This window comes from Dermacentor variabilis, chromosome 5 (genome assembly GCF_050947875.1).
Source record: "Dermacentor variabilis isolate Ectoservices chromosome 5, ASM5094787v1, whole genome shotgun sequence".
Classification (NCBI taxonomy): Eukaryota; Metazoa; Arthropoda; class Arachnida; order Ixodida; family Ixodidae; genus Dermacentor; species Dermacentor variabilis.
In genome coordinates this window covers 205,828,894-205,845,052 of record NC_134572.1, presented here as the reverse complement: position 1 = coordinate 205,845,052, position 16,159 = coordinate 205,828,894, and the positions used below count along the sequence as shown (strand labels likewise).

Below are 16,159 nucleotides of genomic sequence, written 5' to 3'. Positions count from 1 at the left end.
GCATGAGGTGAAGCGGTGGCGTAGAGGTAGAGCATTCGCCTCGCGTGCGAGAGGACCGTGGTTCGAATCCCGGTGCCGCGCAATTTTCCATCGGATTAAAAGAAAATTCCCATGTTGATAAAATTGCATAAACAGGCCTGGAGTGCGGCCTGATCCCGGTGGCCCGAACCGGTAACGCACTCCCTCACCAGAGGAGGATTGGCCATCCTGGTGCAGAACTTGGCCACAACACCCTATATGAATACAAAAATTACAATAAAGAAAGGCGACAGGCAGGGAGATACGATCTCTCTAATGCTATTCACAGCGTGTTTACAGGAGGTATTCAGAGCCCTGAATCGGGAAGAATTGAGAATAAGAGTTAATGGAGAATACCTTAGCAACTTGAGATTCGCTGATGATATTGCCCTGCTTAGTAACTCAGGGGACCAATTGCAATGCATGCTCACTGACCTGGAGAGGCAAAGCAGAAGGATGGGTCTAAAAATTAATCTGCCGAAAACTAAAGTAATGTTTAACAGTCTCGGAAAAGAACAGCAGTTTACGATAGGTAGCGAGGCACTGGAAGTGGTAAGGGAATACATCTACTTAGGACAGGTAGTGACCGTGGATCCGGATCAAGATACTGAAATAATCAGAAGTATAAGAATGAGCTGGGGGATGTGCGTTTGGCAGGCATTCTCAGATCATGAACAGCAGGTTGCCGTTATCCCTCAAGAGAAAAGTGTATAACAGTTGTGTCTTACACTGTGGCGGGTGGGACGAGGGTGTCGGGCGAAACAGGAGTGGCGTTCTTTTCCGGCGGATGCGAGGGTGCCTCGGTGTCCACCTCGCCTGCCGTTCCGTACAGAGTGGAGACAACCGCGGCGTCTGCTACGGTTTTGCCCACGTCTTGGGCGATGATGATAAAAACATTTTATTGCCAGGTAATGGGAAATTTGGAAGGCGCCCCTAGTCTGGGGCTCCTATGACGTCTTCGACGATGACCCCTGCCTGTTGGATCATTGCCTGGCGAACCTCGGAAGTACCGCCACGAAGCACGCCTTGTCACTGCCTTGTCCTGTTTAGGCCTTTGAACAGGCCCAAACAGGAAGTGGATTGTGAAATATACACATGAGCATGGTAAAAACAGGAAAAAAGGAAAAAACAAGAAATATCGAGAGCAAAAAGAAACTGCCATAAAACAGCACTGGTATTCAACACAAGACACTTTCTTTGTTTGTCATGAATCAAGGAATAACAAAAGGTGCTCAAAACAATTGCAATATTAGCCGTATAACATTTTTGTAGTTATCGTGGATCTATAAAACACCACTATTCAGCACATTGCAACATGTACATTTGAAATCATAAGGCAGTATGCAATCACACGTGCACTAGTGTCCAGTCACTCAACCAACGCATTACCTTTGAACTACGCACTCACATACTTTCGTGAACAACCAAAATATGCCTCCAATTTTGCGACAAAGCCATCCAGAGAATCTGATTCTACAATTTCCTTTGGCAACGAATTCCAAATTTCAATTGCCCATGGGAAATACGAATATCTAAACGGGTCGCACTGTGTCGGATACTGCCTGATGTGTTTATTATGACAGGTTCTATTGGAGCGTCGTTGTGGAGGCTGCACGTAATCTCGCTTATCTATATTAATGTTGTTAATACATAGCATAAAAATAAATTCCATGACAACCACACAACGCCGACAAACAAGGGTAGGCAATGCTGCCTGGCTTCTGAGAGCACTTACGCTTTCGTGCCGCGAATACTTATGGTATATAAATCGCAACGCTTTATTTTGAATACTTTCTCATTTATGTGAGAGTCCTTTCTGGTGCGGGTTCCACACTACGCTACCATACTCAAGAATTGGTCTTACTAAAGTTTTATATGCTGTTAGTTTCACATAGGATGGTGCTGCAGTTAATTTTCTTCGCAAGAAACCGAGTGTTCGGAAGGTCTTCGTACATGTATTATCAATATAGGTATTCCATTTTAACGCGCTTGCAAAGGTTACGCCTAAATATTTTATTGTGTCAGTTTGTAATAAATCGTTGCCCATTAATGTATAATTGAACCTAAAGATCGACTTTCTATGAGTTATGGTCATATACTGTGTTTTCTTAAGATTAATTTCCATTCCCCACATGTCACACCAGCGGGCTATATTGCTTAGTGTGGTATTTAGTCTAAGCTGGTCCCCGATTCCTTGCACGCTAGTGTAGATTACCAAGCCATCCGCGAAGAGCCGCAATTTTACTCCATTTTCTGCACAATCAGCGATGTCGATAACGTATATGAGAAATAATAATGGCCCCAATACGGCTCCCTGTGGTACCCCTGAATAAACTTCGAGTTGGTCCGAGTCATAATTATCTATGGTAACATATTGAGTTCGGTTCGACAGATAGGCTGCTATCCATTCTACTACATTGTGTTCAATTCCGATAGACTTTATTGGCACGTGTACTTATCTTTATCGGGCGACCACGTTTCGCCACCTAACAAATGTAATCGCACAGCGCGGGACGCGCCTGCATGTATCGGAAGTTTCTGGAAAGTTATAGATACTTCTACCCGGCTATCTGTTGTCGCCGAACGTTGTGTTATCTGATTTCATCGTGTGATGCGAATGGTGTAGAACTTTGTGGAAGGTACGCGGGTCCGAACGATTAGTCTGGAACATTTGACGACTGCTGTATAAAAGCCGACGCGCTTGGCTCGCTGATCAGATTTTACGACGATCGCCAACTGTGTTCGCCGCTCTCGTTGTGCTTTAAGTGTAGCCTGTTTTGTGGGCACAGGTTCGCCCAATAAAAGCTAGTTTTTGCCTTTCACAGTTTTGCTACTGTGTTCGTTGACGTCACGACCACGTCACATCTGGTGGAGGTGCTTTGCGTTCATCTACCGGACGCCCCCACAAAGCCGTGACCCAAGCCCGCACTCGGAAGACACCAACGTCGCCAAGAACCAGCGAGGTAGCCGCAGGCTGCAAGGACTGCCCCCGGAGCACGGACTTTTGCCTGATACGACTAGGAAGATGGCCACCAAGTCCACCCCAATGGCAGCCCCAGCGTCACCCGTCGTGCTGCAGCAGCCCAGGGAGCCCCCGACGTTCCGCGGTTCAACTTTCGAAGACCCGGAAAGCTGGCTTGAGACGTACGAGAGAGTCGCTACCTTTAACAACTGGAACAGCGACGACACACTGCGATATGTCTTCTTCGCTTTGGAAGACGCGGCCAGGACGTGGTTTGAGAACCGAGAAGCCACCTTAACGACCTGGGAACTTTTCCGAAGCGGCTTCCTGCAGACATTCGCAAGCGTCGTACGCCGAGAACGAGCCCAAGCGCTATTAGAAACCCGGGTGCAGCTACCTAATGAGACGACCGCGATCTACACGGAAGAAATGAGCCGTCTCTTCCGCCACGCCGACCCTGAAATGCCCGAGGAGAAGAAAGTCCGCCTGCTGATGCGTGGTGTGAAGGAGGAACTTTTTGCCGGAATGGTACGAAGCCCACCGAAGACCGTCGACGAGTTTCTTCGCGAGGCCACCAGCATCGAGAAGACACTCGAGATGCAAAACCGGCAATTCGACCGCCGCAAAAACTCGACAAACTACGCCGGAGTTCAATCACTGGCCACTGACGACCTGCGCGAGACTATCCGAGCGGTCGTGCGGGAGGAGCTACAAAAGCTGTTCCCACCATCACAGCCTCAAGTGGCTTCGATTGCCGACGCCGTGCGTGAGGAGCTCCAACAACAACTTGGAGTAGCCCCTGTATCGCCCCAGCCTGAGCCGCAAGCGATGACCTACGCCGCCGTCGCACGCCGTCAAGGTCCCCCTCCGCGACCGCGCCAGGGCCCTGTCACGCCGCAGTTCCGTCGTCCGCCGCCGCCAGCGCCAGCACGACCACCCGTCGCCCAGCGCACCTACGCGAGGAAGACGGACATTTGGCGCGCTCCTGACCACCGCCCGCTCTGCTACCACTGCGGAGAAGAGGGGCACATCTACCGCCGATGCCCATACCGCGACTTGGGACTGAGAGGGTTCGCCGTCAACGCGCCGCGTCCACAGCTTGGAGAGCGCCCACGTGACATCGCCGACTACCTCGCCGCTACTCAGTGGAGCCCTCGACGGCCGTCCCGTTCGCCATCACCAGGCCGCTACCTGTCGCCGCAGCGCCGACCATACACTGGCCCAGTCCGGGGCCTGTCAGCGAGCCCATATCCGGAAAACTAAAAGCAGCAACCGATGGAGGTGCGGTTGCTGTTCGTCGAACTGACGAAGATCCTCCGCCGCCGACGAAGACACCGACGAAACTACCTCGATGACATAACGACACACCGCCGTCCCGACGAAATCAGGAAGCCAAGACTACACCGACGAAAGAAGACTTGACGTCGCGACGTACCAGCTTCAGTTCAACACGACGCAGCCGTGATCCGACGCCAAGACCCAACTGCAACGCAAGACAAAGAACCACCGACCTCGACGTGCTTCTAGACGGCCAGGCAGTCACCGCCTTAGTCGACACAGGCGCCGATTACTCAGTCATGAGTGCACACATCGCCGTCCAGTTGAAGAAGGTTAAGACTGCATGAGAAGGCCCTCAAATTCGGACCGCTGGAGGACACCTGATTACGCCTACAGGAATGTGCACGGCAAGAATTACCATCCACGACGGGACTTACCCTGTCACCTTCGTTATCCTCCAACAGTGTTCACGAGACGTCATTCTCGGCATGGACTTCATCAACCAACACGGCGCAGTCATCGACCTGAAGTCGAAGTAAATAATGCTGTCGGAAGATCATGCGATACCGCCGGAGAGCCCTCGTAGTCACCACGCCTTGAGTGTGCTCGAACATCACGTGAGCATCCCGCCTCGCTCCAGCATTTTTATTTCGGTCGGCACCGAAACACCCACTGACGTAGAAGGCGTCATCGAAGGCGACCAACGTCTACTGCTAGACCGTGAAATTTGCGTCGCAAGAGGGATCGCTCGACTGCACGGAGGACACACGAAAGTGTTGCTGACAAACTTCAGCCAGGAGTTCAAGCACATCAACAAGGGCACGACGATCGCATACATCGAGGAAATTCTGGAAGACAGCAATGCGTTTGTCCTCTCTGGTTCTGCCGCATCTACCCCGACGACCGTAGTTCCCGAGCCAGACTTCGACATGAATCCAAGTCTCCCCACGATTAAGCAACAACAGCTCAGAAGTATACTTCGACAATACAAAGAGTACTTTTCGACGTCATCAAGGATTCCACGAACCCCAGTCGCAAAGCATTGCATAATAACCGAAGAGGGCGCTCGACCTCTCCGCCAGAGCTCATACCGAGTTTCGACGCGAGAACGTGAAGCTATAAGGCACCAAGTCGACGAAATGTTGCGCGACGACATCATCCAGCCGTCCAAAAGCCCGTGGGCATCTCCTGTAGTCTTGGTGAAAAAAAAGGACGGAACCCTGCGTTTCTGCGTCGATTATCGTCGTCTGAACAAGATCACGAAGAAGGACGTCTACCCCCTCCCACGGATAGACGACGCACTGGATCGGCTCTGCAACGCTAAATACTTCTCGTCAATGGACCTCAAGTCTGGCTATTGGCAAATAGAAGTCGACGAAAGAGATCGCGAAAAGGCCGCCTTCATCACCCAAGACGGCCTCTACGAGTTCAAGGTTATGACATTTGGACTGTGCTCGGGGCCTGCAACGTTCCAGCCCGTGAGGGACACAGTTTTAGCAGGATTGAAGTGGCAGACCTGTCTCGTTTACTTGGATGACATCGTCGTCTTCGCCGGAAATTTGGACGATCACCTGAGGCGGCTTGCGACAGTACTAGAGGCCATCAAGTCATCAGGGCTCACTCTGAAGCCGGAAAAGTGTCGATTCGCTTACGATGAGCTTTTGTTCCTAGGCCACGTCATCAGCAAATCAGGAGTACGCCCGACCCGCAGAAGACAGCTGCCATCGCAAAATTCCCGCAGCCAACCGACAAGAAGGCAGTGCGCAGATTCCTTGGCATGTGTGCCTACTATAGGCGCTTTGTCAAGGACTTTTCAGGCATCGCGGAGCCGCTAACACATCTAACCAAATGTGATGTCGAGTTCAAGTGGGAAACGCCGCAGGCCAAGGCATTTCAAGAACTCAAACGACGGATGCAGTCGCCGCCGGTACTTGAGCACGTCGACGAGTACGCCGATACCGAAATCCACACTGACGCCAGTAACCTAGCCCTCGGTGCCGTCCTAGTCCAGAGGAAAGAAGGACTTGAACGGGTGATATCGTATGCTAGCCGGTCGCTGTCAAAAGCGGAAAGCAATTATTTTACGACTGAAAAGGAATGCCTCGCCATCATTTGGGCTACAGCTAAATTCCGCCCTTACCTCTATGGCAGGCCATTCAAAGTCGTCAGCGACCACCATGCGTTGTGTTGGCTGGCTAACTAAAGGACCCTTCAGGACGGCTGGCGCGGTGGAGCCTCAGACTACAAGAATACGACGTCACGGTAATATACAAGTCCGGAAGAAAACACTCCGACGCCGACTGCTTATCACGCACCCCCATCGATCCCCCACCGCAAGACGACGAGGACGACGACGCCTTCCTTGGGATAATAAGCGCGGAAGACTTCACTAAACAGCAACGAGCAGACCCGGAGCTAAAAGGCCTCGTCGAGTATTTCGAAGGGAACACCGACGTTGTCCCTAGGGCATTTAAGCGCGGGTTGTCTTCGTTCACGCTACAAAACAACCTGCTCGTGAAGAAGAACTTCTCACCAGTCCGCGCCAGCTACCTTCTTGTTGTACCGTCAGCGCTGCGTCCTGAAATACTGCACGCCCTACACGACGATCCAACCGCAGGGCACCTCGGCTTCTCCCGGACGCTGTCGCGAATACAGGAAAGGTATTACTGGCCGCGTCTGACCGCCGACGTGGCCCGTTACGTCAAGACATGCCGAGACTGTCAACGACGCAAGACACCACCGACAAGGCCAGCAGGATTACTACAGCCGATCGAACCTCCTCGCCGACCATTCCAGCAGATTGGGATGGATTTGTTGGGGCCCTTTCCGATGTCAACATCCGGGAATAAGTGGATCGTCGTGGCGACGGACTATCTCACCCGCTTTGCTGAAACTAAAGCTCAACCAAAAGGCAGCGCAGCCGAAGTGGCGAAATTTTTCGTCGAGAACATCCTGCTGCGACATGGTGCTCCAGAAGTCCTCATCACCGACAGAGGAACGGCTTTTACAGCAGAGGTCACCCAGGCCATTCTGCAGTACAGCCAGACAAGCCACAGGAGGACAACTGCCTACCATCCGCAGACGAATGGTCTCACGGAGCGCCTGAACAAGACCCTCGCCGACATGCTAGCAACGTATGTCGACGTCGAGCACAAGACGTGGGACGCGGTCCTGCCGTATGTAACCTTCGCTTACAACACGGCGGTGCAAGAAACAACACAGATCACGCCGTTTAAGCTGGTTTACGGCAGGAACCCGAGGACGACGCTCGACGCCATGCTGCCCCACGTCACTGACGAAGAGAATGTTGACGTCGCTAGCTATCTCCAGCGCGCCGAAGAGGCCCGACAGCTCGCCCGCCTGCGGATCAAGAACCAACAGAGGACCGACAGCCGACACTAAAACCTCCGACGACGCTTCGCCGAGTACCAGCCCGGCGACCGATTTTGGGTTTGGACACCGATACGCCGACGAGGACTGAGTGAAAAACTATTGCGCCGCTATTTCGGACCCTACAAGGTCATTCCACGTATTGGCGCACTGGACTATGAGGTCGTGCCAGACGGAATTTCGCATTCACAGCGGCGCCGCGCACGATCTGAAGTGGTCCACGTGGTGCGTCTTAAACCGTTTTACGGACGCTGACGAAGTTCCTTATTTTGTTGTTTTCTTTGCTACGGGTGTTTTTCTTATTTCGTTTGTATGCAGCATCGGGTCGATGCTTTTTTAAGAGGGGGGTATTGACACGTGTACTTATCTTTATCGGGCGACCACGTTTCGCCACCTAACAAATGTAATCGCACAGCGCGGGACGCGCCTGCATGTATCCGAAGTTTCTGGAAAGTTATAGATACTTCTACCCGGCTATCTGTTGTCGCCGAACGTTGTGTTATCTGATTTCATCGTGTGACGCGAATGGTGTAGAACTTTGTGGAAGGTACGCGGGTCCGAACGATTAGTCTGGAACATTCGACGACTGCTGTATAAAAGCCGACGCGCTTGACTCGCTGATCAGATTTTACGACGATCGCCGACTGTGTTCGCCGCTCTCGTGCTTTAAGTGTAGCCTGTTTTGTGGGCACAGGTTCACCCAATAAAAGCTAGTTTTTGCCTTTCACAGTTTTGCTACTGTGTTGTTTGACGTCACGACCACGTGACGTCAATTTTCTCGATTAGTTTACAGTGCACGACGCGATCATAAGCCTTCGAAAAATCAATAAAAATAGCATCAGCTTGGAATTTGGAGTTAGTTATTGATGCGAAGTCATGTGTAATTTCATATAATTGTATTATAGTGGGCAAGCCTTTTCTAAAACCGTGTTGCTTAGGATATAATGTTATTTTCTTCTAAGTATGTCATGACGGCTTTACTTACTATGTGTTCCATTAATTTACAACAGCAACTGGTTAGTGATATTGGTTTATATGTTTCGACGTGTAATTTATTGCCTTCTTCACGAATGGAGGTTACTTTGGCACATAGCCAATCCTTGGCAAGAGAGGCTGTACTCAGCGATTCAGAAAATATAATCTGCAAAAATGGAGACAGCTGCTGCGCCTATCGTTTCAAAAATATATTTGATATATTATCAGGCCCCGGCGCCTTCTTAGTGTCTATTTCCTGTTAATTCGGACGGACATGAAAGAATGCCGTAGGCGGTTTTTGGATTACCACGACATGTCAAGAAAGCCCTACACGCCGCTTGCCAGTTGGTTATTGTGTAATATGCTTCACCCAGGAGGCTCAGTATGGGTTGGATGGCAAGGGTAACCGCCAGGATCTCTCCCGAGTCAGTAGCTGAACGGGGAGTGAGGATAAAGGCAGCGCTCACGGTCTGCGTTGACTACCACAGTTGGGCGCGACATCGCTGTCGGCATGAGCTTACCTCGTCTTTTTGTACAGGTGCTTTTCGGAGCCCTACTGATTCCGTGGCCCGGCGGTGGTTTCTTCGATGTGGCTGGCAACCTGCCACCGCCTTCAGTTTCTACGTGGCAAACGGACGCGTGCTTCGCCACACAATCATCGCCTTTCCCGGATATCAACGAGCAGCCGCCCACTTTGGATACATTCACTCATCTGGCCTGGCAACCGCCTATGTCAACTGATACAAGACGGGCGGATGCACTACTTAAGCTGCACTTCGACGGACTACTGCCGGGGCGCGACATCGCTGTCGGCATGAGCTTACCTCGTCTTTTTGCACAGGTGCTTTTCGGAGCCCTACTGATTCCGTGGCCCGGCGGTGGTTTCTTCGATGTGGCTGGGAACCTGCCACCGCCTTCAGTTTCTACGTGGCACACGGACGCGTGCTTCGCCGCACAATCATCGCCTTTCCCGGATATCAACGAGCAGCCGCCCACTTTGGATACATTCACTCATCTGGCCTGGCAACCGCCTATGTCAACTGATACAAGAGGGGGCGAAGGCACTACTTAAGCTGCACTTCGACGGACTACTGCCGGGGCGCGACATCGCTGTCGGCATGAGCTTACCTCGTCTTTTCGCACAGGTTAGTTACCGAACCCCTGCATCTTGTTACCGGTGTTCTGACCGATGTGTGATTGCGGTGTCGTGCCCCGACAGTCTATTGGAGTACGTGAGAAAATATATCAGTTTACGCGCTTTTGCCTACCGTGCTTTCTCTGGATTACATTTACTTCTCTCCGGGTGGTAACCGGAGAGAAGTAAAGATCTAAAGGTGGTAACCGAAATAACATAGCTAAAGGTCAAGCATCGTGCAGAACCTAAAACCTTGCGTACTGGCGCGGAACATAACACTTCTTGTTATCTTACACTTGATCTTCTGTTAGTTAACTGCCGAAGCTTGAAAAATAAGGCCGATGAGTTTGCAGCTTTACTTTCCGCTGTTCAACCGCACATAGTGATGGGAACTGAATCCTGGCTTCATGAATCCATCGCCAATAACGAGGTATTTCCGTGTGGTTATGATGTTTGCCGGTGTGACAGAAACACACATGGTGGCGGCGTTTGCGGAGTGCCTTCACAGTACTGAACTCCCTACTTCTTTCAATCACTCTGAATCCATACGGTGCAGGGTTACAATGAGCAATGGCAATTACCTTGCTGTTGGGTCTTTTTACCGGTATCCTAGTTCTTGTAATCCAGAATCATTTACTGAGCTATCAAACTTTTTAACAACCGTAAATACTGAGTATATACTTGGGGGTGATTTTAACATGCCCGCTGTTGACTGGAAAGATGGCAAACCTATGTTCTCCGACTCGACTGCCCTATCTCTTGCCTTTTCAGAGTTTATTATAACTAATGACCTAACCCAATTCGTCTCCGAATGCACGCGACGAGACCATTTTTCTGCCAGCACTTTAGATTTGTTTTTTGCTAGCTCTGAGTGGTTTATCCAAAATGTAGCTGTCATCCCTGGTATCAGTGATCACGATTGCGTTGTTGCCACGTCTAGTGCCGCTTCAGTTAGAGCAACCCATAAATATCCTAGAAAAGCTTTTTTCTACGACCGAGGGGATTACATGTCTTTATCACGAGAGCTTTCAAATTTCTTCCCTATTTTTTTATGAGGTCAGCCAGACAGTGGACATAGATGAAGCTTGGATTCTTTTTAGAGATAAATTAAAGGCCTTAATTGAAAAATACATACCTTCCAAGCTTTTGACAACTAGACGCCGGAAAGATAAACCGTGGGTAGATAAGAAAATTCGCTCGCTAATTAACAAAAAACGCCGCCTGTATGCTTCGTATTTGAAGACTCGCAATCAATCTGTTTTCCATGAAATGCGTCACGTGAACTACAGTATTAAGCAAGAAATAAAGGTGAATAAACAAACTTATATTTCATCGCTTGACGCAAAGTTAAGGGATAATCCTAAAGAATTTTGGAAATTCGTTAAGATAAATGGTAAAGTGGACACAACAGTCCCTATTTTATCAGTTGGCGAGAAAACAGTGCTTGATTATTATGAGAAGGCTTGCTGTCTGAATTCCTATTTTAAAAGTGATTTTCTGAGACGTACACTGGTGAACCGCCTGAAATACAAGAAATAGTCTATGAGAATATGCCTATCGTCACTGTCACATATAACGGTGTTCTGAACCTTATTTCCAATCTGAACAACAAATCAGCTGGCGGTCCTGATGGTATTCCGTCGCAGGTATTGAAATCCTGCTCTCAAGAAATCGCGCATTTTTTAGTCACTCTGTTTAATAAATTATTAAATACCATTTCATTACCTGCAGAGTGGAAGGTAGCGCATGTCGTTCCCATACATAAAAACGGTCCCAAAAATGCACTAGAAAACTACAGGCCTATTTCTCTAACATGTGTATGTTCCAAAACAATAGAACTGATCATATACAGTGCTGTGATGAAACACCTTCAAAGCAATAATTTCTTTTCGGATTTTCAACATGGATTCAGGCCCGGCTTGTCATGTACGACTCAACTGGTAGAGTTCGCTCACGATCTCTTTTACTCTTTTGACCTTGGATTTCAGGTAGACTGTATATTTTTGGATCTCCGGAAAGCTTTTGAGACCGTTTCTCATGCATTGCTTTTACATAAATTATCTTGTCTCGGTATACACCCTGCAATAGTAGATTGGATTGAAAATTACCTGTCTGGACGAACACAACATGTTTTAATAAACGGCACTAAATCAACACCTGTCACCGTAATCTCTGGCCTGCCCCAAGGGACTGTTTTGGGGCCTTTGTTATTTTTAGTCTTTATAAATGACATTGTCCATAATCTAGAATGCAAAGTGAGGCTATATGCTGATGATTGTGCCATATACAAGAATGTAGAAAATGATTGTGATGTTAGTAGTTTGCAGAATGATCTAAACAAAATTCATGCTTGGTGCATTAAGTGGGGCATGTCTTTGAACAATGCTAAATGCCAACTTGTGTCATTCACCCGTAAACGCTTTCCTGTGAGATCAGTGTACAAATTGGACGGACCACTTCTTGAAAAGGTCCAGCACTACAAATACCTCGGGGTCTATTTTTCAGAAAATTTGACATGGAACAGACATATTGAATACTTAACCTTAAAATCATCTCGTATACTAAACCTTGTTAGACGTAATTTTTATAACGCCCCCCAGAAAGTAAAAGAACTGCTTTACATAATAAATGTTCGTCCTGTACTCGAATACGCTTGCCAGGTATGGGACCCTCAAAGCTCTAAACTTATAGAAAAGCTCGAACGCGTCCAAAACCGCGCTGCAGGATTTGTTTCTGGTAATTATAACTTCCGTAGCAGTATTACATTACTTAAATAGGAGGTTGGTTGGAAAACACTAGCACACCGCCGATTAACTGCGAAATTAGAACTTTCTTTCCGAATCTACTTTGATCTCAGAGGAATAAACAAGAACTTGTACATTTCCCCTCCCCACTTCGTCTCTAAACGATGTGATCACGAGCTAAAAGTCCTTGAAATGCGCTGTCGTACTGATGTCTACCGTAATTCATTTTTTCCGCATGTTTCCGCACACTGGAATAGGCTTCCCAGGAGCATTGGTGAATGTAAAACGTGTTCAGAGTTTCTGTCTTTATTGTCACGCAGTCTGTCGTAGTATATTATCCCTTTTCTTTATATCATTTGGCTGGCATTGCACTTCATGCGATAGTGTACCCTTTCCATTTCTGTCTTGCAAATTTGCACCGCATTTCACTGAAGACCGTTTTGCCGTCGAGATGACTCATCGATGTTATGTATTTTGTTACTTTTACCACCTGTGCTCTGCTGTATCAAGTTTTTGTCACATGTTCATTTTTCTTCAATTTGTCCCCCCCCCCCCTGCAATAATGCCCTTGTGGGGCTGCAGGTACTTGTATAAATAAAAAATAAATAAATGTATGTCCTTGTGCCAAACAAGCCGTGTAGAGGACTATGTTCTCCTTCAGTTCGCCAAGAGCCAAGTATGTCACGCGTGGACCGCTCGCGATGCATGTTACACGGTATGGGATGTACCCGGAGCATCCTTGTGATCCTGGCTGGTACTGAGATCCCTTGCACATCCGGGGACGCGGGTGACAGTGGGTGGCCCATGCGAGTGAGCTGCTGTCTACCCATTGGAGTGAGGAGAAGACGTTGGCGCTGGTTGATCCACTGGACCTCAAGCAGTACGTCGAGGGTATTGTTTACCCCGAGCGATAAAAGACGCTGACTCAAGCTATAGTATTGAACCCCGAGTGCGACTTTGGTGGCTCTGCGTATGAGCGTATCCAGGTGGTCACGTTGTGCCCGCATTAGTCGGTGAAAAGGGAGACGATTATTGAAGCGGCCAAGAATGCATGCCTCTACTAATTGGAGCATGTCCTTTTTATACACCCAAGAACAATAATAAGGTTTGTAGTCAAATATCAACAAAAGATATACACGTACACAAAGCCAAGTCACACCCTTCCCGACAAAGGCAACAACACTTGGATTAACACGATAAATTTAGAAATTGAAGTTCGTTATCATTAATATGAACCGAAGGTTCACTCACACATGTATGCGCGCCCAACTTTTTCATGTGGAACGCTTCGCTAATTTCTCTTTCCAATTTACTGCGCTCTCTCCCCACTATCGATTCCCCGCAGGGGCGTCTGCGTCAGCAGGCGTTTGGTGTGTTGCGACACCACGTACCCGAGCACACGAGGGTTGGACCCTCCCGCGTGTAGCCGTGCGCGGCTTAGCCGTGTCTGGGGAAAAGGGGATCCTGGGGGTTGAGCCGAAGCTGGGTGTTTGGACCTTTAAGGCCCCCCGGCGGAGGCAACACACCTCTTCGGCCTCGGCTTCACATAGACGGCACCCCCGGACTGACCCACCCGGGGGAAATCGGCAGTCGCCTTTTCCTGTCCTCCTCTCCAATCTTCGTCTTTCTCTCTCGCCTTTTTCATCTTTCCTGTCTTCTCTTCACTTCTGCTAACTTCCTAGTCTCCCGGCGGCAAGGGTTAACCTTGTGTAGCTAGCCAGCCTTGGTTATGCTGTATTTGGTTATAGCAGCCATGTACGGCTGGCGTTGGCAGGGTTCCTCTAGCAGAAACTCCTGTCACGTCCCCCTGTTGGGCTCCATGGTGGGTGGTCGGCATCGCGGCCGAAAACCCTACTGTACTCATGGAAAACGCTTTTCCTAAACTCCCTGATCGCCCTCACAAACGAGGGCGCACCGAAGATCTCTTTCAGTTTTTCGGACGACAAGTCCAGAACTTTCCTAGATATCATGTAATCCACTCAGAAAACCCAGACAAACTAGTGCGTAACATTTCACCGTTCCTTGTTTCGAAGTCTTTAACTGAAGTTTTTGGAACAGGATATAAGGCGTCGAGAATGCCAAGTGGTGATCTTCTCTTGGAGCTCCACGATAAGAATCAGTACGAGAAACTGCCGAATCTTGTCTCATTTGGGGAGACCCAAATAACAGTTACTCCGCACCGAACCATGAACACCACACGCGGCGTTGTCTCGGACGATGACATGCTAGAGCTCACTGAAGCTGAACTCTTGCAGGGTTTCAGTGAACAGAATGTCATAAATGTAAAGCGAATTAAGATCAGGCGAGACGGTAAAGAGATCAATACGAAACACCTGATACTCACTTTCGGTTCAAGTGTCCTCCCCGAGTCCGTCGAGGCCGGTTATATCAAACTTCGTGTTAGGCCATACGTGCCCAATCCTCTCAGATGCTTTAAGTGCCAAAGGTTCGGCCACAGTTCACAGAACTGTCGAGGCCGGCTGACATGTGCCAAGTGCAGTGACAAAGAACATTCCTCCGAAACGTGCCAGAACACTCCACATTGTGTCAACTGTGAGGGCGAGCATGCCGCATACTCGCGGTCCTGCCCGTCCTGGAAAAGAGAAAAAGAGATTGTCACAATCAAAGTCAAAGAAAATATATCTTTCAAGGAGGCACGTAGGCGGGTGTCATACCTGTCTAAGAGCAGCTTTGCCGATGTGGCGCGTAAGGGGGCAGCGTCACAACGGCCTCCGGCGGCTGTCCGACCCACAGGCAGTGAGTCGGCAGTTACGCCATCTGCCCCCGCGGCGGTTGCAGCTAGCGCTGCTCCGTCAACCGAGGAGAAGGGACCATCCACCCCGAAGGTGGGTGCAGCCGAGGCTGCCCCAACCTCCGAGGCCCCTTCCAGCGCTGGCAACGGCCAGCGCAGCCAAATCGCTCAGGGAGCCCCATCGACCTCCGGGCTGGTGGGCGCAGGGGTCTTGCCCTCCAAGGCGGGACTCCCTCTGAAAACCTCTCGCTCGCAAGAGCGCTTGTCCGGCGCCTCACACGAGGCAATGGACACTACACCTGTCCCCAAGGCGCACCAAACGCCTAAGGAGCGTCGAGAATCGCTCGAACGCTTCAGAAAGAACAAAACACCTATTACAGGGCCTCGAAAGGGCTCTGTAATATAAGGCATCCACTCCGTTTCCGTAAACACAGCACCAATTTACCTTAAACATGGATACACAAATAATTCAATGGAACATCAGAGGTCTCCTTAGAAACCTTGATGATTTGCAAGAACTCATCCACAAACATAATCCAAAAGTGCTGTGTTTACAGGAAACACACTTAAAATCTAAACACACCAACTTTCTCCGTACTTATGTTACTTTTCGCAAAGATCGCGATGATGCCGTCGCATCATCGGGTGGTGTTGCGATTCTTACTCATAGAAGTATTGCGTGTCAACCTTTACAGCTACAAACGCCCCTTGAAGCAGTGGCGGTTCGAGTTGTCCTACTAAACAAACTCATCACCATTTGCTCCCTTTACATACCCCCGCATTACCAACTGAACAAACATGAATTTCACTCCTTGATCGATCAATTGCCAGAACCTTATGCTGTTCTTGGCGATTTCAATGCGCACAGCTCCCTGTGGGGCGACTCTCGTATAGATGCGCGAGGT

The 16,159-nt window shown here is 49.3% G+C and overlaps 2 protein-coding genes across 3 annotated transcripts in view; one reads left to right on the top strand and one right to left on the bottom strand.

Moving 5' to 3' along the window:
- spab (space blanket) overlaps positions 1-16,159 on the top strand; it is a 327,616-nt gene that overhangs the window by 289,072 nt on the left and 22,385 nt on the right. The gene's annotated exons all lie outside the window — the stretch shown is intronic.
- The window catches only part of LOC142583463 (NADH dehydrogenase [ubiquinone] 1 alpha subcomplex assembly factor 8-like), a 418,166-nt gene continuing 402,948 nt past the window's right edge, over positions 942-16,159 (bottom strand). Inside the window, exon 4 of one of the 2 annotated variants that reach the window (XR_012828641.1) lies at positions 942-1,070. Coding sequence is in view for 1 of the 2 variants with exons in the window: in XM_075693950.1 (XP_075550065.1) it covers positions 1,065-1,070 (6 nt within the window). In the remaining variant the exon portion in view is untranslated. The remainder of the gene's footprint in view (positions 1,071-16,159) is intronic. The other variant, XM_075693950.1, reaches the window with a different exon arrangement.